A 21,740-nucleotide genomic window follows, 5' to 3' on the forward strand; every position below is an offset into this window, starting at 1 on the left:
AGTCACCGAGGAAGGGTGGCCAGCGGGACCGGGCCCGAGATGAGGGACCAGCGGGCAGAGACCCCCGAACGGGGGCGGTGACCCCTAGGACGGGAGGAGACCGGCGGCCCCCTGAAATGGGGCCTAAAATTTAGAATCATTACATGTAACGCACAGTATCTATTTTAATTTTTCGCAACCAGAAAGGTCTTTTTACTTTGTAAAGAAGTTGCATGAAATAATTTATACACAAAATTTATAGATTTATGATATAAATGGAAACTAAATTCAACCTTTCATTTTAGGCGTAAAAATAGACTTGAACAAAAATAATTATGAAAATATTAATCTATTCATGTAAAATTTTTTTCGAAAATTGTATCAAAAAATAATGACAAGTTTGTCTTGCTCTCTTGATAACTCGGGGTGAATCCCACGTGGAGTCATATTAACTTAAACTGAAACATAGAGCATGGCGCCCGTTTCTGGGGTCATCGACAAAATGTTCCTTTAAAAATGAACAAAAATAAATAAAGAACTATATACCGCATCTTAAAATCTTGCAGTTCAAGTGGATTTTTAGGGACAAAAATATACTGTATGTCCTTGTGGAATGTCGCGTTCACTTGGTAGAGCCGCGTTTAGACTGTTCCCCACACCGTACACAGACAGACTGATGTGAACACAGTCTTTTTTCTAAATAACTTTTTAACACTAACTACTTAACTAATACTACTAATAAATAACTTAAACACAATTTCCTACTAGTTTAAAGTTACCTAAAAGATTCCCTGTAAAAAAATTATCATTTTTTTCTTTCCTAAAAAATGTACCGGTAAATCTGGACAACTGGTAAAAGCAACATTACAGTGCGACGCGCCCTACCGTGGCCACCCAACAAACTTTTTTACAGGTATAATCTGGTAATATTATTATTTGTTTGACGATCACGCCTTCTTGCAAGGTTGAATACGATCTAATGGATACTTGTTACATCGTATTTATCAACAAAAGGCAGTGAAAACGTAAAATATTACAAGATGACACTTGTAAAAAAGTTTGTTGGGTGGCCACGGTAAGGCGCGTCGCACTGTAATAGCTGCAGCACAAATTTGTCAATTATTCTAAGACTTGATATCTGGACCCTACTTATAAGATCTGCACATATCTCAAATGTTATTGCAATATTTAAAACTTTGCTCTAAGAAAATCCAACTGTACTTCATCTATCTAACTATTTACAAAATTTGTCTATTTAGAAAATTGTCGTTTCGTCCTAAATTTATAAAACGTTGAATATTAACTTCAGTAAAGCATAAAATTGAATAAAAGCGCACAATCAAAGTGTATTTGTAAGTATGTACAACAAAACTTTAGTCCTTTGGCAAGAACTCTTGCAATTTTCACGGATTGTCGAAAATCTGCTCAACAACCTTCAGGAGACTAGTAAAGAAACGACTTGTTTCGTTTAGCCTTACATGGAAGCAAACAAACCTTACAAAAGGAAAATTTGTCAAAGAAAAGTTGTTTTCCTGTACATGTGCGCATGAACGGAACTTGACAAGGAGCTCTAGCTCAGTTGGTTGTGTGCTGTATGATAGCGATAGCTTCTGTTGAAAGAAACCTAGGATAGCGAACTTCATCATTTACAATGGAGTCAAAAGTACGCCCAAGCGAGCGAGACTACTACAGTGTCGGTTTCTAACCAATCAGAATAGAGCTCTACTTCTCTCTTGTCAATCAAATTAAAAAAGAAATCAAGTAAAAAATAAGTTCTCAATCTTCGAATTTATAAAAAAAAATTTGTTTAAAGGAATTAGGGTGCATGCCCAGGTTTATTAATTTAAGATCTCAAAAGATGAAAGTATCCACTTCCCACCACAAACTATAAGAGCGTTTAACCCCACTTCCAGTACAGCGTTAAATCCCCGCCAAAATGCCCCGCTCATTGAAGGCACGTGTTCAATTCCCTGTCTCCCCCTGGTTTCATCTCAGTTTTACGCCGCGTTAAATCCCTGCGGTCTGGCTGCGTTAATTTCCCACCCTGTCCCAAGGGTCAGGGGGCCGGGTTTTCATTTGACTAGTGAGCTAGACTATGCGTGAACCACATCATTGATGTTGAAAAGCTGTTGTCGATAGCATATTTGAACTTCTTCCTAAAGTCTTTGATAGCGTCTTCTTCTGAGAGGGACAGTACAAGTCTCTCTCGCAAGTAGTCAATGTCGTCAAGTGACCGCAGTTCAGGGAGGCCAGCGGACAGCATCATGACAAACAGGTTAATCAGAAGTGAGCCCTTACGGCGCAGGATCAGAAAAGCATCTTCACAGAGCTGTTTAAACCTAAAACAGAGTAAAAAACAAAGCAAAAAAACAAAAAATTGTTGCAAATCATAGTGACAAAGAGATGGGAAGGGGGGTTGGGGGAGGGGGTGGGGCAAAAGAATGATGATCAGATAACTTTATTTAAACACGGTTTAAAAAATCCTTCAGCATACAGTATATAAATATAAATAAAATGAAGATCTATCTTTCTAACTGCACTAACTAATAATTACAGAATTACATCTTATTACACACTAAGCTTCCCTTTCAAGGATGCCGTGTACAGAACTAATTCGAAGCTGTGTTGACGCAATTTACGTTTAAAATCTTTTAAAGACACCGCAGATCGTAGATCATAGGATAGGCTGTTCAACAACTCAGTTCTACTCAGGTGGAAAAGCAGGACTGAGAGGGAGGGTGTAATAATAACTTTAAAGAGGTTAAAAGAGATTTACCTTTCAAACTCAACCGTGACTTTCCCTTTGCCCTCAGAAATCACCTGCACAAAATGATCGGTGAGCACAAAAGGCACCCTTTCTCTCCGAACACCAAACTTGCTTTTGAAGTTGCCCAGAATGTGTCCGAAATCGATGTGGAAAAGCTGCAAATAAAAAAAATTGCGGATTATACATCAAATTGTTCACTAATCAACATCATGGCTGGGAACCTCTATGAATTCGAAATAAATGAAGCCAAAGTGAATCCGGAAAGCTTACGTAAGCGTTAGCTCTTCGTCGAAGGAAAAATGGAAGATGGCGTGTTTTCGTATAGCGATCGCACGAGTTTATTATCCTCTCCACTGCATCAGATAGCTCGCACAAAATCCTGCATTTGACCAACGCTCGAAACGTCAGCCTCTTAAATTTGCTGTGGAGGTTGGATTAAAGGTTGACTTTCAAGAAGATAATTAGTGCATGCCGATGCAGTACAATAGTTCCTTGAAGTGTATATGACATGAAAAATATTTTCTGCTAATTTGAAAGGCCTTTCGAAATACAGAAGAATGGCGTTTTTCTTTTCGAAATATTTTTTTTCGTTTCAGAGATATTGACGTTTTTGTATTATGCAAATTAGATCAGTGATGACGTCACAAGATTTGACTCTAAAAATGGTATAATAAGAGTTTACTGAATAAACACACATTCAGTAAAATACTGAATAAACAATATCTCTGAAACTATTAAAGCAGTGTTCTTGGAACTTGGCACCACAAATGTGCATCACAAAAGAAACAAAATGTTACTCTTAGGGCTGTTGCCATGAAAACAGTTTTGCCGCTGGTGCTGTCTCAATAAAAACTGAAATTCCCAGTTTTTGTCTTAAACCAAGAACCATCTAGCGCAGCCAAACCAATGGTGGGAATTAAGGCAATATGGGAACTATGTCTGTTCTAAGCAGGACCCTTTGTCTCACTTTAGAGGTCAGATATGGGGATATTTGTCTTTTTGACAGAGAGAGACTGGAGCTGAAAGAGTTGCTATGGCAACAATACTAAGGGTGTCATTTTGTTCCTTTTGTGATGCACATTTGTGGTGCCAAGTTTCAAGAACACTGCTTCAATAGTTTTAGAGATATTGTTTATTCAGTATTTTACCATTTTTAGAGTCAAATCTTGTGACGTCATCACTGATCTAATTTGCATAATACAAAAACGTCAATATCTCTGAAACGAAAAAAATATTTCGAAAAGAAAAACGCCATTCTACTGTATTTCGAAAGGCCTTTCAAATAAGCAGAAAATATTTTTCATGTCATATACGAAGAACAAACTGTTGGGAGATGCCTTACAATCAGCCATATCAGGTACTGAGCTCTGCCTCTCGATTCAGAGTCGAGTGCGCCTTCCATCCCGCAAATAAGGATTCAGTCGAAGCTCTCGTAAACGGCCACCATCGGGACGCGAAGAAAGTGTCCGTAACTGGAGCTGGCCGCTTACTAGAATCGTTCTCGTAAGCGGCCACTAGAGGTGAAGGAGATAGATGGCCGCTTACGGAAGCTTGCCCAGCTAACAATAACCGGACGGATGGTACTGTAATTACTGTAAAATCATTGTGACGAATGGCGATGTGAAGTTGATTGATAAAAACAAGATACAGAGGTTGTTAATAGGATTTTCTTTGGGGTGTCCGCTTGCGGGAGCTTAAAAACAAAGAAAAGTCTAAGTCGTAATCTCTGAAAATGTCCGCGGCCGCTTACGGAAATGTCCGCTTACGAGAATGTAAAAATACAGAGTTTGTATGGGAGTTAAAACGGGGTTTCAAACAAGGCGGCCGTAAGTAGAGCTGTCCGCTTACGAGAGTGTCCGTTAAGAGAGCTTCGACTGTAGTGATTTTGCATAGGCAACTTTTCCTGTCTTTCTATTGCACTTCTTACTGGGGTAGTGCTTGCTTTCTTTGTTTATGGATTCTCATCAACACAGTCACCAACCTACCTGCCCAGTTTTCTTCACCATTATGTTGTCATTATGCCTGTCACCCACCCCCAGGACATACGTGGCCACACAGTACCCTGCACAGGAGAGCGTGAAACGCCGCGCAGCTGCGGATAGACTGAATGAAAATCAACAGAAAACAAAGCTGTGTTAACATTTCAAGGTCAAACAAAGTTTTTTAACTAAGTAAACACGTGAGAACTTTACCTATGGAGCAATTGTATGGCCGATCAGGTATTCTTATTAAAGTACAGTAGAACCCCGGTAACTTCGGATAACTCGAACAACCCCGCTTACTCGAAAAAACTTCCATTTCCCTTGAATTTGAACCTACCTTTCAGTCTTGTTCAATCGACCCCGATAACTCGAAACCCCGCTAACTCGAACTGTTTTTCGTTTCCCTTCAGAGTTCGAGTTACCGGGGTTCTACTGTATTATAAGAAATTGCTCTTTGAAAAGAGCTACAATATGGAAGAGACCATTTAAAAAAAGCCAACTGTGTTTAAATCAACTTTGCGATTGTGCATATTTTGAACTATGAAAAATTAATGGTTAAAATCTGACAACTTTAAAGTAGTCCAACTTGCAGTGTATTTGACTGACATTTTGTCAATCAGACTATCACAGATTGTGATTGTATAATTGAACCATGAAAAGCTCCTAGCTCTTATTCGTTTATTATTTGACTACAAATAATTTTTATAGGTTAAATATGACCAAAAAAATGCAAATTTATGACATCACAACTCCGTGGGGGTTCACCTGTCAATCAAACTCTCATAACTTATGAAAGCTAAATTGTGTACTATACCATATATAGTTTACCACGCTTTCCATTCTTTGTTACGCTTTTAATACCAGTAACAACAAGCCCCCTTGGAAAAGCCCACAGAGTTAAACAGCACTAAAACATTTAAAAGACCACTTCATGTTTTTTATATGCGTGCTTACCGATACGTGGTTCGAAATAAGCCCTCCTCCTTCCCTCGTCCTTTTTAATAAGGTAGGCTCTCAACTCAATTAAGCCCCTCAAAAGGTCTTGAAAAGAAGTACTGTGTGCCGTCAAGGAACTGAACTGAGCTACTATGGTATTTCTCAAGTGTCAATGCGATATTTCAACTTCCTGAATTTTTTTTTTAACATCGATATTGTTCATACATAAAATAATTTATTTTCTATAACATTTTGCAGACCCTCTCTCCTCGGCAGAGGCTCCTTCAGTGGGGTAAAAACACGAACCCTTCCCAGTGTCCCCTGCGCGCTTTCGTTTCGATTGTCTTCAGGCTCCGCACGTTTACTGATAGATAGTTTTATTGATATTTTTATATGACAGTCTAAAACTGAATTGCGTAAAAATTTACAAAGAGATAAATTATTAAAATCAAAGGCTCTTCGAGCAACCTCATGGTAATTTGGTATTTCGATGAAGGGCCGACCTTCGCATTTTTTTTTCTAAATAAGTGTCCAATAAAGTAATGCAATCTCGTTTCATTTGCGTTCGAATGTTTATTTTTCCACATGAGTTGCGTCATTGATGGTTCGTGCTCTCAGGTGTCGTAGCACTATTCAGTTTTCACCACAAAAATTTTTACCGGTTAGTGTATTACCTTTGAACCTTTTTAGCATTAAGTAAATTTGTTTTGTGATATCTGTACTTTTCTTTCAGCACGTATAGCGTTATTTTTGAGCAGCAGATAGAATTTGAGAGAAAGATACGCCCGAGCACTTCGTGTTTCTGCTCGACTCAAAAAGATGAAAAACAGATGACGTGACACGACACAAAAACGTGCTGTGGATGTGGTGTTAACTACAACACGTCACATGTCGAGCGTAATAATTTTTTAACCGTAACTACATGTAACTCATAGCTGCTATCAGTAATGTCACAATTTCACTTAATTTGCCTTTCAATGTTTTCTTGCGTGAATGGGTCATCGATAGTTTCTTTCTTTAAATAAGCGTTCAATAATGTGCCTTTGAATGTTTTATTTTTCCATGGAAATTGTGTCATTTATGGTTCGTGCCCTCAAGCTTCGTAGCGCGAATTCTATTTCATCACAAAAAATATTTAAGTGTAACCTTTGATCCTTTTTAGCATTAGGTAAATTTGTTTTGTGAATATGTTAACTTTTCTGTCAGCACGTATAGCGTTATTTTGAGCAGCGAATAAAACTTGAGAGAAAGATGCGCGTTTCTGCACGACTGAAAATAATGAAAAACGGATGACGTGACACGAAGACAATGTCACGCGAAACAAAATCGTGCAGCATGAATGTTGTGTTTACTAAAACGCGGCACATGGTAAGGAAAACTGCATCTAGCTTATAGCTTCTATCAGTAATGTCACAATCTCACTTCATTTGCGTTTGAATGTTTTCTTACGAGAATGAGTCATTGATAGCGTATGCTCTACGGCTTCGTAGAGCGAATTCTATTCTCTTTTATCACCAGAGGATACCGCATTTTCTCGATTAAACGCCGGGCCCCGAATAAACGCCGGGTCTCCAAGTTGTATTTAAAAATAAACCCCTTAAACAATTATTAAAGGTTCAATATGGTTTAAAAATAATGTCTAATTATATAGCTGTCAAAAATAATGAATAAAATCATTTTTTAGAAACATAGGGCTAGAAAAAACTCCTGAATTCAAATAAACGCCGGCTCTATCGGGCCAAGTTTTAAATAAACGCCGGGGCGTTTAATCAAGAAAATACGGTAAGTGTAATTTATCCTCTTTCGATTTGTTTTGTAAAAGTAAATCTTGTTTCCTGAAAGAGTCAGACCCTGGGAACGAGGTTGTAGGATAATTTGTTTTTGATTGACGTGTACTGAATGGCGTTTTAAAGAACCTTTCTGTCAGCACGTTCACGGTTAAATGCATGAATTAATTGCAGTTTAATATCAGAATGGAGTGAACGAGTGACGGAAACACGTCACTTCAAGTTCGCAAATCATCAACACCTTATTACCACTCGGTAAAAACATATATGATACAACTATTTAAATCTATTATAACTTTATTAAAAATTTGCCATAGAGGAAAAAAAGGATGTTTAAAACGATTGGTTCGAGCCTTATATGCTTGAAAATGACATTGAATTCTTAATTTATACATATTTACATTTTCCTGTGGTGAGAACTTATGTAATTTATGGCTACTATCGAGCATAATCTTATTGAAGAGTTTCTTGCACAGGATAGAACGTCGTTCCTTTAGGGAGCTTAGATAACAACATGATAAATTATCCTGATATGATGCGTGTGGATCGATAATAAATAGCGCGCGTTTCTGTACACGTTCTATATCGCCGCTTAAGTAAGCGGGAAGGCTATGGTGAAAAGCCGGCGCGCAATACTCTAGAACTGGTCTTATGCATGTACAATAGAAGTTAAGAATGACCTTTCTTGGGACACAAGCTCTTTTTAGTAATTTGATGAAATATAGTCTTTTGTTGGCCTTCTTTATGATTTCCGTAACGTGGTTATTCCAATGTAACGTATCAGTAATGGTGACACCTACGCAAGGCCTTACCTCTTCCCATTTTCCAGCCTGTACGAAACACGAAAGAGGCCTCTGCGGGGGAGGAGAGAGTTGCGGACTTGTAAAACTAATCAAACCATATCAATTTTTTCCAGATTTAGGCTCTCAACAAATCTTGGAATACACACCTTTCATCTGTGGAATTACATTTCTTTAACCAATCCCAAATACTGTTTTTATCAAACGCAGCAGTTCCTTTGTGTTTCTGTATCTTGGCTATAGTCAGAGAATCATGGACGACCTCAATCAATCCAACTGAGCTACCAGTGGATAGACAGCCATATGGGATCATTCTTTAGGAAAGAAATAAAAAATAATTAATGTTTTGGTAGGAGCGGTAGCCTAATGGCAGGAGCCCATACTAATGGTTAGCGTGCTTGACTCTGAATCAAGCGGTCGGAGTTGGAGCGCTGGCCGGGCCATTGCCTTGTGTTCTTGGGGAAGATTCCGAGTTTGGCGAAAATTAAGGTACTTTAGGTACTTCAGACCGCATGAAAAAACAGTGATGGCTAAAATAATTTAGGAAGGATCAAAGGAAACTATTAACAATTTTTTTTTGGAATTATCGCCCCTAAAAATGCTGAAGAACTCACCCTAAATCCAGACCTTCATTTTGCCAGATCCTGTCCATGATTTTAAACATTTGTAACGTTAGCATGTCCTGACGGAGATCTGGGTAACAAAAACAAACAGAGTTTATTTGAGATCGTCAAGTGTTTTCTTCAATAATTTGAAGTTATTAAAAACTAGGAATGGTATATTGCAATTTCTGAGTTTTGATTGGTTAACAGGCAATGGTATATGAGCTCATGACTATTGACCACAAATATGGTAGCCGATACGTGTTAACGAGAACAGCCGGGGAGCTCAAATATTGCAATTCTGGGCGTTTTTAATAAAACAATTATTTCACTCGCACTTGTTGGATATGAGATCGTTTTAGCCAACCAGGCGCTACGTGCCTTGTTGGCTATCTATGCGCTCATGCAATAATTGTTTAATATTCTACACTTACCATCGCCATTCTTAAAGATAATTCTCACAATGTCTCCAAGCTCGTCCCAGTTTTTAAATTCTAAGTACAGTGGTTTCATTTTGGAATCCATAAACTTGCAATGTTCAACACTAACAGAGAAAGCAAGTTAGAATTTTGCAATTAGGACATGTATCTCTCTAGTACCATAGGTCTGCAATGCGTACAGAGAGCACGAGTAAAATTATTGACCTACTCTCAATGGGCCCCCCTTCCTTATAACTCCCCCCCTTTGAACACGTTTCTTTAATAGCACCACTATACCGATAAGCGCTCCTATTTCGTGAGCGCCCCCACCCCAATAAGCGTGCCTATTCTGTGTGTAATTACAGCGCCATCATTCAGTTCTTTTCGCATCTGAACTGCTCATATCATTCCTGCATCTCAAAAGAACTGGTCGCCTGATTGATTGTTTGCTTGTTTTTTTTTTTTTTTAATGCAAGGGCATATCAACAGAGAAATGAGCGCCCTGTTTTTTAAGCTCCCTGGACGGCAAATGAAGCCCAAACCTTTAGAGCATGATTACGAAAGAGAACCTTCTAAACAAAAGAATAGCACATAGTGCATTTGCCTTATGTGATCTCGATCATGACGTCTTATTACTTTACGTTATGCTATCATGCCATTTTATTTGGTTGAAAACGTAAAATTTTACTGTTGTTAAACCTTTGTCTCTTCTGTCCTGAAACAAAAAAAAAAAACAACAACAGCAAACTTTGAGGTTTTAACAAGAGTGAAATCTCACACCTCAACTCTTGCAGCTTGTAGCTTGGATCAAGTGGAGAGTTGACTTTAGATAGTGCTCCCTGATAGGTTTTCTGTTTGAGAAGGTCTTTCATTGTTGCTAAACCTTTGTTACTTTTGTCCTGAAAATGAAGGGAAAAAGTAAATAAATGCCACATTTTAGGTCATTCCTCAGTATAGCATTGCGCATGATTGTAATCACTTATGATTAGCACACGCACGAAAATGGCTTGTTCTATACGGCTTGGCTTGCAAGAGAGATAAATCGTTGTTTTCTCGCGAGTACCGGGACCCATCATTATTTTCTATTTTCCTGAGTTTAGCAATCAACTCCTTTCTATAAAATGGATATACCTTATTATAGGAAATTAACGCGTCATGTAATTAACGCGTTTTCAAACTTTCGGTTTTTTTGTCGCGTTATTTTTTTTTTCTTTTTTTTCCCCGCCGTTAATTAGTGGGCGTTATTTTCCCGCCTTATTTTTTTTTTTTTCCCCTTTTTTTTTATCCTTTTATTAATCTCTGGGAAAAATTTTTTTTTTTGGCCCTCACGTCTTTTTTCTCCCCTTTTTTTTCTTTTTTTTTTTTTTTTTTAAATTTTTTTTTTTTTTTTTTTTTTTTTTTTTTTTTTTTTTTTTTTTTTTTTTTTTTTTTTTTTTTTTTTTATTTTTTTTTTTTTTTTTTTTAAATATTAATATATAAAAAATTTACTTGACACAATTGCAGTAGGATTTTATTTAGGCAGTCTTTAGACGAATTATTTTTATAGGTTACACAAGCACAAATTAATAAGATTTTTAACTTTTTGTCTTTTCATATGATGTTTTTTATCTTTTTATATTGTTATATATTTTTCTTTTTACAGAACCCCTTTGATAACAGTACTCGCGTACTGAAGGGCCATTCTGTTTAAATATTCGTTATTATTATTATTATTAACAAATTTCTATTGTAGAAAAATGAATAACAAATGGAAATGTGAAATTAGCCAGTACTTGTGATAATAATTATAATAATTGCTGATATTGTAAGGAATTATAGGGTTTATTCGAGGTCTTCCTGCTCCTAAACTCCTAAACGAATACCAGGACCCCTCTTTATTATTCCAAAAATAAAGTTCTCTAACGGATGAACAACTAGTAGGCAAAGTTTGAGCTAAAAACTATTGACAGTTCTATTTCGATGGAATGACCTTAAAGTAAAGAGAATTCTCTTAGTTTATTGTATAAACAGTTTATGCTCCTGCAATGAGACAGAGTCAAGCCCAAAAACACATAGCACAGAGTGGAACACAGTACAAGCTTGAGAGGATGGGTTTCTGTTGGTATAGGGCAATGACAGTGATGCATGATGGACAATGTGGTGGATGCCCTACTGTGTACCACAGTACACACTGTAACATTGGGAACAGACCCATTCCCGGGGGATAATGGCCTATACGGGGAGGTTCTGCCCGAAAGGGGTACCTTTTTCATGCTTCTGAGGTATATAAAAAGGTAGGAAATCTGTCATTTAGGTATTTCAAGGGGCCTTAAAGGGACTATGTCATGGTATGTTATTCTTATAAATTTATTATTATATTTTGCAAATTTTTATGAAATATATTTTGTAAAGAAATAAATTTTTTATTTTATAAAAAATTTTTTTTATTTCCGGGTTTATAAAATAAATAAAAAAAAATATTAAACGCTCTTTTTTTTTTTTTTTTTTTTTTTAAAATTAAAAATTTTTTTAACTTAAATAAAAATATTTCGAACAGACGCACCTTATGGCTGTATCATTTTAATTTACTAAATGCTACATAAACATGAGAATAAGACTTCCTGTTTTAGGTATGTGTTATTATATGTCAGTCCATAGGCGTACGAGGGGGGGGGGGGGGGGGGGCCGCCCCATTGGGAAAAAAAAAAAGGGGGAAAAAAAAAAAAAAAAAAAAAAAAAAAAAAAAAAAAAAAAAAAAAAAAAAAAAAAAAAAAAAAAAAAAAAAAAAAAAATTTTTTTTTTGCCGGCAAAATAAAATAAGAAAAAAAAAAAAAAAAAAAAAAAAAAAAAAAAAATTAGGTATTTTTGTGAAAGGGGTACCTTTTTTCAATAAAAGGTATACGAAAGGGGTGGCTTTTCTGCCAAAGAAGGGGGAGGGTTGGGGGGGGGGGGCGGAACCTTCCCATATCAAGCCTTTTCAAGTAGCCCCCATGGGGACCCATTACAAGATTAACAATTTTTCAGAACTTAAATATTATTACTGATATGTGAAAAAATTATCAACAATACCTTGTCCATAAGCTGCAGTAATTCTGTGACAGCCTTCATCTTGTTTAGAGCCTGGGCCTGAAAAAAGAAATTTTGTAAAGTCAACTGCCAGTTCTACGTTACTTACATTTGATAATTACATTCGCAACAAAAGCCACGTGATAGTTGTTGTTTTTTCTTGTCTTTTTTCCCTCTTTTTTTTCTCCCCAATGCTGTGATCTGTGTTTGGAGGTTGTCTTCTACTGGCACTGTCAGGCACAATGTAAGTCCTCTTTTATCACAAGGCTAGTAGAGCCACGCAATCAAATTGAGTATAAATAAGCTACAGGGCCAAAACCAGACCTTTGGTAGAGACGAGGCAAAATCTTGCTAGGAGGTTCTGGGGGCATGAACACCAGGAAATTTGGAAATCTAGAAGCTCTGAACCTCTTTCTTAACCATTATTCATGAGGCATTTCTTGAGAAAAATTAATCTTGTTCAACTGGGGATTATTTTCCTAACTAAACATATTTTGTTTTTTATTTTGGGTTGAAATCTAGATGAGGCAAGTGCTTTGTCTTCCCTTTAGCTACTTACGCCCTGAAGCATGCACCATGATCCATTATAGTTCACCACTTAATTTTCTCCGATTCTGATTGGTTTAAATTGAACACGTGACGTGATAGTGCCCGTCCGCCGGAGGGCACTTCACCCTATTCCCTCCCCTTAAAAATCCCGTCTACCCCCCTTTTTTTTTTTTAATCCCAAAAAAAAACATTTTTTTTTTTTTTTTTTTTTTTTTTTTTTTTTTTTTTTTTTTTTTTAAAAATTTTTTTTTTTTTGTCTCCGACAAAATTTTTAAAAAAAAAATTTTTTTTTTCTATTTTTTTATATTTTTTTTTTATAAATCCCCACCAAAAAATAGTGCATACTGATAGTGTGAGCAAATCACTTTGCCAGAAAAAAATTTTTCTCGTTCGAATTTTTTTTATGGGCAATGTTATAAAAAGATTGGTACATGCTCTTAGCTGTGCACTATCAATTATGGTACACTTGGGAAGCTTAAAGAGCACTCTGCAAGAAGCTAGAGTTCCCCTTAGCTATTGCCTTAAGCAATTCTTATGCTTTTTTATGCTCACCAAACTTCCTGCATGGAACCATAACTCAATAGTGCACGCTAAAGCTTAAACCAGTAAAGTTTTGTTAAAAAGTCAGAACATGTAAAAAAAAATGTACAACAATCATCCTTTCAGAGATGCAATTTATACTCATCAATTACTAAACCTACAATCTTGGACAAAACTAGTTGACACATACGCATTTCATGCATTTTTCGCAAATGACTTGACTTGCAAGCGGGTTAAAATATCTTATCCCCCTCCCCCCCCCTACTCAAATTATGTTGTTTCTTGTGGTTTGCGGCTCGACAGGCTTTGTTTTAAAAACACTAAAGCATTACCAACATTGAAATGGGGGGAAGGGAGGTTGAAAAACTGAACTCCGTTGGCTAAATAAGTGGAAATTTGCTAAGTGTTTCAACAGTTTTGTCCAAGATTCAAGTAGTATGGACCAGCTCCCAGAGTCTCTGACAGCTCATTGGTAGAATGTCTGACTAATGTACAAAGGTCTCAGGTTTGACTGCTGTTGGGATAACTTAAAAGTTTTCTGAGCTTGAGTCACGGCCTGATTTAAATATTACCCAGACCAGGGTACTGATAACCTTATATGGGACTGGTCGCACAGAACCCATACTAACCTGGCGCTGCAGGCTTTTCATGTGTGATGGCGCACCACGACAATAAGCCTCTAACATCAGACCAAACCTCACTGAGACTTCAGGGTTCTCCATTTCAGCTCTGATAAGTCAAATAACAATGACTGTAACTATTCTGTATATGTTTACTATCATTTCTAGTTTAATGAGAGGTTTTACTTACAGTACTTAAGTAGTCAGTTGATGCTTGCAAGAGGTCGATGGCTTTCAAGACATTGTCACTTACATAATGTGGTCACTTATAAGGAAGAGAGGTGGTTGTTTATAAGAGGTGGCCTTTTACGAGAGGTGGTCCTTTACAAGAGGTGATCCCTTATAAGAGTGGCCCTAAAGGGGCCGCAAGAGGTGATCTCTTACAAGAGGAGAGCTACCATAAGAGGTTGTCTTTAACAAGAGATGGTTCCTGAAATAAGAGGCAATCCTTTATAAGAGGTGGTCCCTTACAAAAGGCACTCCCTTACAAGGGATGGTCCCTGACAAGGGGCAATCCCCTATAAGAGCTGGTCTCTTACAAGAGGTGGTCCCTTATGAGAAGTGGTCCTTTAACCCTTTCACTCCCGTGGGAAATACCACATTTTTGTAAAACGGTTACTGTGGACCCGGAGACCACATACTATATCCCATTTAAATGGTATTGTTTGTGGCATGTCATAAATCATACAAACAGACATAGAGAAAGTCACTGTTTTAATTCAAAAGGTGACAAAACCGAAAAAATAAAACATTAAAAAATATCTCATTCCGCCAATATTTTGGGTATACCCCTAAACTATAGCTTAATTTGCAGCTCTTAATGTGTGGGTTGTTGTCAGATGTTAACTTGATTTTAAAAGTGAAAGAGGAAAAAGTTGCAAAAGTTGTAGGGGTGGTAAATCAGGTCTCATATGCTAGGGGGGTATGATTTTATGCTTTAAAAAGACAGATCTGTTCAAGACCATTATTCTGTCCAAATTGCATATAAATTGACCAAATATTGAGCATGTAATGGCATCTTGTGCCATATGGCACTCTTGGGAGTGAGAGGGTTAAAAGAGGTGGTCCCTTACAAGAGGCAAACCCCTACAAGAAAAGTTGATCCCTTACAAGAGGTGGTCCCTTACAATAGGTGGATATTCTTACCTGAGAAACCAAAACAATTGATGTCCAAAGTGCTGATTCTTTAGAGCTCTTCTCAGTAAAAACTCTGCCAAGTCATTATCAAGGTAGGATTCATACTTCAGAACCTGTAAATATGACAACAACAGATACAGTCACAAATGCTTTGTACTGATACTGAACTATTTCACTTACACAAAAACCAGAATGGAGTTCATTATTAATACCTCCACTTCTGCCTGCTTGACAATGCCATGTTATTGGTACATGTAAGTGAAATAAGATGTCAATGCACTAGGATCAAGTGAATTGAACTCAGTTCATTAACAACTAGAGATGAGGTTGTTTTGTTACCTGGACTAGCTGGAGAAGGTATTGTGATATTTCCCTGTCACTGCAAAAATAAATTTTATTTTAACTTGTAAAAATGAATAATGACAATAATATTACAGTATTATGACAAAGGCAAAGTCTGTGTCGAGCCTTTTGGCTCATACAGGCTGGAGCTTATCCCAGTTTCTGTAGCATGAACTGACTACTTAAGTCCACCGATCAACTCCAACCACCATGCCACAAACCAGGGCTGCAAATAATTTTTTTTCACTTGTATGTCCTACTAAGACACCATCTTGGTCGGACAAAAATCAAAGCCTCTTCGAGCCACGACTGAATTTTTTTCACCAAGTTTTACGTTTGGTTTTCATATCCTGAATATATATGAGCGGCAGATGTTCAAACATTTCTTTGATGCATTTAAAAAGCAAAAAATAAAAAAACGAGCAAACATGCGTGACAATTGCCGACAATCGGCAGTTGACCCCACAATGTCTGTTACATTGATATAAGATCTTTTCATTTTACGTGACTGTGATCGTCGGATTAGCTCAGTCGTGTAGGTTTCAGGATGGAGTGTGAGAGGTCGTGAGATCAAAACCCAGAAGTGTCTGTTCCTTTTTCCCTTTTTTGTTTAACAGCACTAAAAATGGTTTGTTTATTCTATCGCTCCTGTATACATTGGAGAATACAAGCATTTACATGTAAACAGTAAAGTAATAACGCTGTAAAAAATAAATATATCAGAACATATAGACTGATTCAGGTAAGTATATGAAAGAGATCGATGGGTGCATCGCTTTTGCGGCTCTTAATGTGGAAGATAAACTTGTTTATCGTATTGAAAATTCCGGCCTTATCTTTGCAATAGGAAATTATGTTATGCGAGGAAACTTCGATGTAGAGTATGAATGCGCGAGTGTCAGTTTCATGCATGCGTTACAAGCAGCTGTAATGCATACAAATATCGCATGTTGCATTGCTTTTGCGGCTCTAAACGTCCACACATAAATACCTTCCACACATAATTTTCAGCCGCATTTTGTTTCTTTTCTTTTTTCTTCCTTGTTAAACCTAAATTAAGCCACTTCCACTGCAGTAAACAAGATATTTGGCCAGTAAATCACCACTTTCACTAGCTAGCTATAGCATGCCGCAAGTACACATCGATATTCGGTCGCTGTGACAATTTGTGTGAGCCTACAGTGGTCGCGGCAGATAATCAGCAGCTCAATGGACCCCACGTTGTCTATTGCGTTTATATAAATATTTTGACACAGACGTCTTAAAGATCTCAGATTAGCACAACGCGGTAGATGACGCTCTAAGAAGTGAGAGGTTATGAGTTCGAAACCAGGTTGCCAGTTGTTTTATTTGTTTTTTTACCCCAAGCTGGAAATAATAGAATATGTTGAACCCGATTTAATTTTCGAATGGTCATAGATGTGCGACGCTAGCTTAAAACAGTGATACATTGGAGAATAAAAGCATTCACATGTATAAACCCGTAATTATAACGCTGTACGAAAGAGATCGATCAGTGCATCGTTTTTTGTGGCTCTTAATGTGGTACAGGTGTAGATAAACTTGTTTATCGTAGTTGAAAATTCAGGCGTTATCTTTACAATAGGAAATTATGTTATGCGAGGAATCTTCTCTGTATAGAAGATGCGCGAGTGTCAGTTTCATTTATCGAGCGTTTGCCTGTGTTACAAGCAGCTGTAACGCGTGGAAATATTGCATGTTGCATCGCTTTTGCGGCTCTTAATAACGCTGTACAAAAGAGATCGATCAGTGCATTGCTTTTTGCGGCTCTTACATGGACGGCGGAGCATTTTTCCAACTGGGGGGGCTGACTAGTGACTTGAAGTGGGGGGACTTTAGAGACTCTTCTCTTATTAACTCTTTATTTTTTCTGTAAAAGTGGGGGGGGGGGGCTAAAGCCCCCCAGCCCCCGGCTCCGCCGTCCCTGTCTTAATGTGGTAGAAAAACTTGTTTATCGTAGTTGAAAATTCAGGCGTTATCTTTGCAATAGGAAATTATGTTATGCGAGGAATGTTTACAGCTGATGGACCAACCCACCAACCGACCAACCATGTGAGTGAAGTCGGGCTACCCACAATACTCCTTCATTGAAAATTCAGTCGTAAAAATGGGGTCAGACAGATATTTATTCATCATTGCCGTAAAATGATTTATGATCAAAAAATTGTCCAGACATCATGTCCGACCACACTTGGGATTTCGTCGGACATTAGCAATGACCGACTGTTATTATTTTGCAGCTCTGACATACACCACATCATGGTGCTTACTGTCAGTAATAATTCCATTTAGTCACAATGGGTGCTAATTTCTTTTTGATACCTCTTGTAAGGGTGCTAATTGGAGAGGGGGCTCTTGAATATATGTGACCCTCCACGGGAAAACAGGTAAAATGGTGATGACACGGGCACGCTAATTTGACACGCTAAACAAAGGAAAATTCTGTTGACACGCAAGCAGCGTGTCAGAACGCACAAATCATTAAAATTTTCTTTTGTTTTAAATGGCACGGAAAAAACAAAAGAGCGTGTTCAATATAACAAAGAAGTGTGTCAGCATAATGCAAAACAAAAACAGCGACCAAATGACACGCTTAGCGAGCGAAATGACACGCTAAGTGAGCAAAATAACACACTAAGCGAGTGAATAGCAATACATGAAAATAACGTGAACTTCGTGATAACCAAAAGTGCCGCCGCCGTGTTTATAAGTGAATGACTCACATGTCTCACTTTTGTTAATTCGATTCAAAAACGTCTCGGCTAATATTGATCGAATAACTCGCTGTTTGTGGCTGCAGGCTTTTGCTCTAGCTTTTGAAGCCATTTTATGACTTTTGCTCCGTGTGAAACGTACAGCGAAATCGCTCTTTTCGATCTAAAACACTAATACTGTTTACAGACGTCGGGAACTAAACATTTTGCAGAGCACGAAATCCTTGACCAAATAAGGAATCAAATGTCAACAAAACGCTATATATATCTGATCGCCTGCAAGCGCTTTTGTGTGAAATAAACATGGGGCATTGCGGAGTGGTTATCTGTCGTATAATGATTTATACATATAAAAGATTTTTCTTCCTTCGATGAAGTTGAATTTAAAAACAAAGCGGCGTTTTCGCTCGAGCATAAGAACGATCGTGAGCTTACGCTCCACGAACTAGTAAGTTACGTTATTTAAGCTTATACGCTAAACTTAAAAATTCCCTTTTCTTGCTTATCAGTTTTATAAACAGTTATTTTCATCAGATAATAATGTTAGTCGCTTCTTGGTTTTCTTTTCATGTTTATTTATGCAACACACCTTTTAGTATTTGCTAGTTCGGTGGAGATTATTAATAATAGTGAACCGATGCAAACATGCTTGTCTCATCCGATAGTAAAGCTGTTATGCGAGACCGCGACGATGTTTTGATTTTCTATTATTGCTTTACTAGGCCCAGCCGTGCCATATCGCACGATTTTACCGTGTTATATCGCGCGCTTAGCGTGACATTGAACACACTAACTTAAACAAAAGCTTAGCGTGTTAAAGTGGTGCCAAACAAAAGCTACCGTGACACCCATTGTTTTGCTTATTAAATATGCGCATATCCGTGTCAAATGTCACGATTAGCGTGCCGTGTCATGGCATGCGTGCCCGTGTCATCACCTTTTTACCTATTTTCCCGTGGAGGGTCACATATACTGTATAAGGGGCATTTTAAATTGTAGACTCTGCGTGACTGCATTACATAATTTGTAGCTTGCATGATATACCATATAACATGAAGTAACCCACAGGTGATTTCTAAAGAAGTATGCTAATATTTCAGTCACTGATTAAAGTTGCCTGGTAAGTTATTAGCTGACAGGATTCAAGAATAATAAATTAAAAGACCTACCCCATGTTTTCAATACACTGCACAGCAATCTTCCTGACTTCTTGGTCAGCGTATGTGTAATCCAACAGTTCTAAAGCCTGCTCTGGCTCTAGCCTGGGCCATGTTTGAAGCAGAATTTGCATCTGAAAACATAAAAATTAATAATTACAATGGCAGTTATATACATTGTGTCTAAAAGAAAAAAAAGCCTTCTTCACACAAAACCCACAAAAGACAGCACAGAGAATTAACATTCACAAAAATTGATCCATCTGACATGCTAATTTTAGAATGAAATTATTGATTGCCTGGCCATTACATGTACCTCTATAAGAAATTTGTTTTATATAACTTTTTATTTTGCAGTTGCTGATATATTGTTTTAACATGGTTAAATTAATACAATAGATATGTCACAGACAATGTCTCAAACAATGCAAACCCTCTAGTTAAAAACAGTTTGGATGAAGGGACCATGCAACGAAGAATAAAACTACTTCACTTGACTGTTGCCGGATCCCTTGTTTAAGAAATGCTTGCACCAGATGTCAAGTGCTAGAGCTAAGTGATAAAACCATGATATAACATACCAAAGCAACATCTTCCTTGCTGTTCCACTTCACACAGCACAACAGTTTAGCTAGAGCATGTGGAAAATGTTCTCGACAGTCAATTCTGTAACAAAAAATGATACCTAATTCATTTGTTACTTTTTATCAAATATTTGAAACCACGTCAAATTTAAAGATTAAAACAACATGTACAAGAAAGTTAAAAGGCCAACCAATAAAAGTTTCTGTTTGTTAGAACAACATTTTTAGCGGAATTTGTATTGAAAAAGCCCCCCTTTTGTTTTTTCTCCAAAATAGCAGCCAAAAACAGAAACTTACAGTCTAAATTGACACATGCACGGAAACACATAACTAAAACACTTCTTCATCTTTATCTTGTGGTGCAATTAACTATACCTGCCACCTTTCACGCCTTATGCGCAAGTTTCATGACTGCGAGTTGGAAACTTCAATCTCATGCCAACTCACGCTTACCAACCAATTTCTCACGCCTATAGTTGAAAAATGTGAGACACACTTTCCAATAAATATGTAAAATTAAACCAATGAGAGAAATGAAAACTCCATGTAAAATGAGTAAATGAGGATACTTTTACCGAAATCTCAGAGTTTTAACAAGAAAAGCATTGGAAACGAGGTCATGTTTAGTAAAACACATCACGCATTGGAATCGGGATATGTTCGGAACGTCTTTTGAATACTTCAGAAGTCTTTGGAAAACTTCCGACATGGTCGTATCGTCTTCAGAAATCCTGGCACTCTCAGGATAAAAATCTCACACCTTTGACCCAGAAAAATTTGGCAGGTATAGGGCAACTTCAAATTTTGCACTTTCTAAGATGGACAGACACTTGCTATTCAAACCATGTACATTTTTTTGTAACAGGGAAATGAAAGAAAACAAACCTCCTCTCCCAAACCAGCTCCTTTTCTTGTTCAAAGATTGGGGCCAAAGGCTCACGGTTTACAATCTGCCTTAGCTGTTCAACTATTGATTCATCTCCTCTTTCCTGTATTAATGATAAATTTGCTGATTAAGATAACTTTATGATGGCTTTTTAAAAGTCTGCATCAGGCCAAATGCCAAGTATATCGGCTTTAGCATTTAGCCTCTAGCAGTATTTTTACTCCTCCTGGATGGAATACTTATTAAGTCTATGGAGTGGGATGCCAGTTCACTAGCTCCCCCCTGGATGGGATGCTAGTCCATCCCAGGTTTAACCCCCACCCCCGCATTACTTTGCCGGTAACTATGTTTAAACATGGGTTGAGAGAGGCACTGTGAAAGTTAAGTGTTTTGCCCTAGGACACAACACAGTGACCCCAGTCAGTGTTCACATTAAGCAATAGGCAACTACCTCTAGATCTTCTTCCATAACTGGACAGCAACATTTGTAAAACTTAAATCAGCCAATCAGAATGCTTTATCGCTGGTCCAATACTTTTTAAGCTTGGACTAGGTCACGTTCCTACTGCAGCCAGCAGCTCTTTTTCAATTATAATCTAGAAGTTATGCAGTAACAATTTAAACCCTTATTTACCAAGCTTGCTCAGGACCGAAATGGAAGAATAATGGAGCTTTGTTTTTTCTTTACAGACATCCCTGCACTTGACCCATTTTTTATTTTATTTTTTTATTTTTATTTTTATGGAATTTATTTATTTGCAATACTCATGTTACAAACAGGACAAAACTTAAAATACAACACTAACAATGCTTACTTTACATAATTAGATAAAAAAAACGTTTACAATGCTACTTGTCCTACCATATTGAGTT

General features: G+C 37.4%; 1 protein-coding gene and 1 pseudogene across 2 annotated transcripts in view; both read right to left on the minus strand.

The window, feature by feature from the left end:
- LOC144657986 (uncharacterized) overlaps window positions 1–21,740 on the minus strand; it is a 522,126-nt pseudogene that overhangs the window by 233,696 nt on the left and 266,690 nt on the right.
- LOC144658108 (phosphatidylinositol 4,5-bisphosphate 3-kinase catalytic subunit beta isoform-like) overlaps window positions 843–21,740 on the minus strand; it is a 29,461-nt gene continuing 8,563 nt past the window's right edge. The window contains exons 6-20 of one of the 2 annotated variants that reach the window (XR_013571645.1): window positions 20,867–20,970; window positions 19,979–20,063; window positions 19,410–19,531; window positions 15,503–15,542; window positions 15,173–15,276; window positions 14,036–14,135; window positions 12,321–12,377; window positions 10,053–10,171; window positions 9,288–9,397; window positions 8,866–8,944; window positions 8,401–8,565; window positions 4,732–4,849; window positions 2,756–2,901; window positions 1,647–2,318; window positions 843–1,569 (exon numbers count right to left, since the gene is read on the minus strand). Coding sequence is in view for 1 of the 2 variants with exons in the window: in XM_078518439.1 (XP_078374565.1) it covers window positions 2,060–2,318; window positions 2,756–2,901; window positions 4,732–4,849; window positions 8,401–8,565; window positions 8,866–8,944; window positions 9,288–9,397; window positions 10,053–10,171; window positions 12,321–12,377; window positions 14,036–14,135; window positions 15,173–15,276; window positions 15,503–15,542; window positions 19,410–19,531; window positions 19,979–20,063; window positions 20,867–20,970 (1,608 nt within the window). In the remaining variant the exon portion in view is untranslated. Of the gene's footprint in view, window positions 2,319–2,755; window positions 2,902–4,731; window positions 4,850–8,400; window positions 8,566–8,865; window positions 8,945–9,287; window positions 9,398–10,052; window positions 10,172–12,320; window positions 12,378–14,035; window positions 14,136–15,172; window positions 15,277–15,502; window positions 15,543–19,409; window positions 19,532–19,978; window positions 20,064–20,866; window positions 20,971–21,740 lie in introns of both variants that reach the window. The other variant, XM_078518439.1, reaches the window with a different exon arrangement.

The sequence above is a fragment of the Oculina patagonica genome, chromosome 6, assembly GCF_052425735.1.
Source record: "Oculina patagonica isolate OP01 chromosome 6, crgOcupat, whole genome shotgun sequence".
NCBI classification, from domain to species: domain Eukaryota; kingdom Metazoa; phylum Cnidaria; class Anthozoa; order Scleractinia; family Oculinidae; genus Oculina; species Oculina patagonica.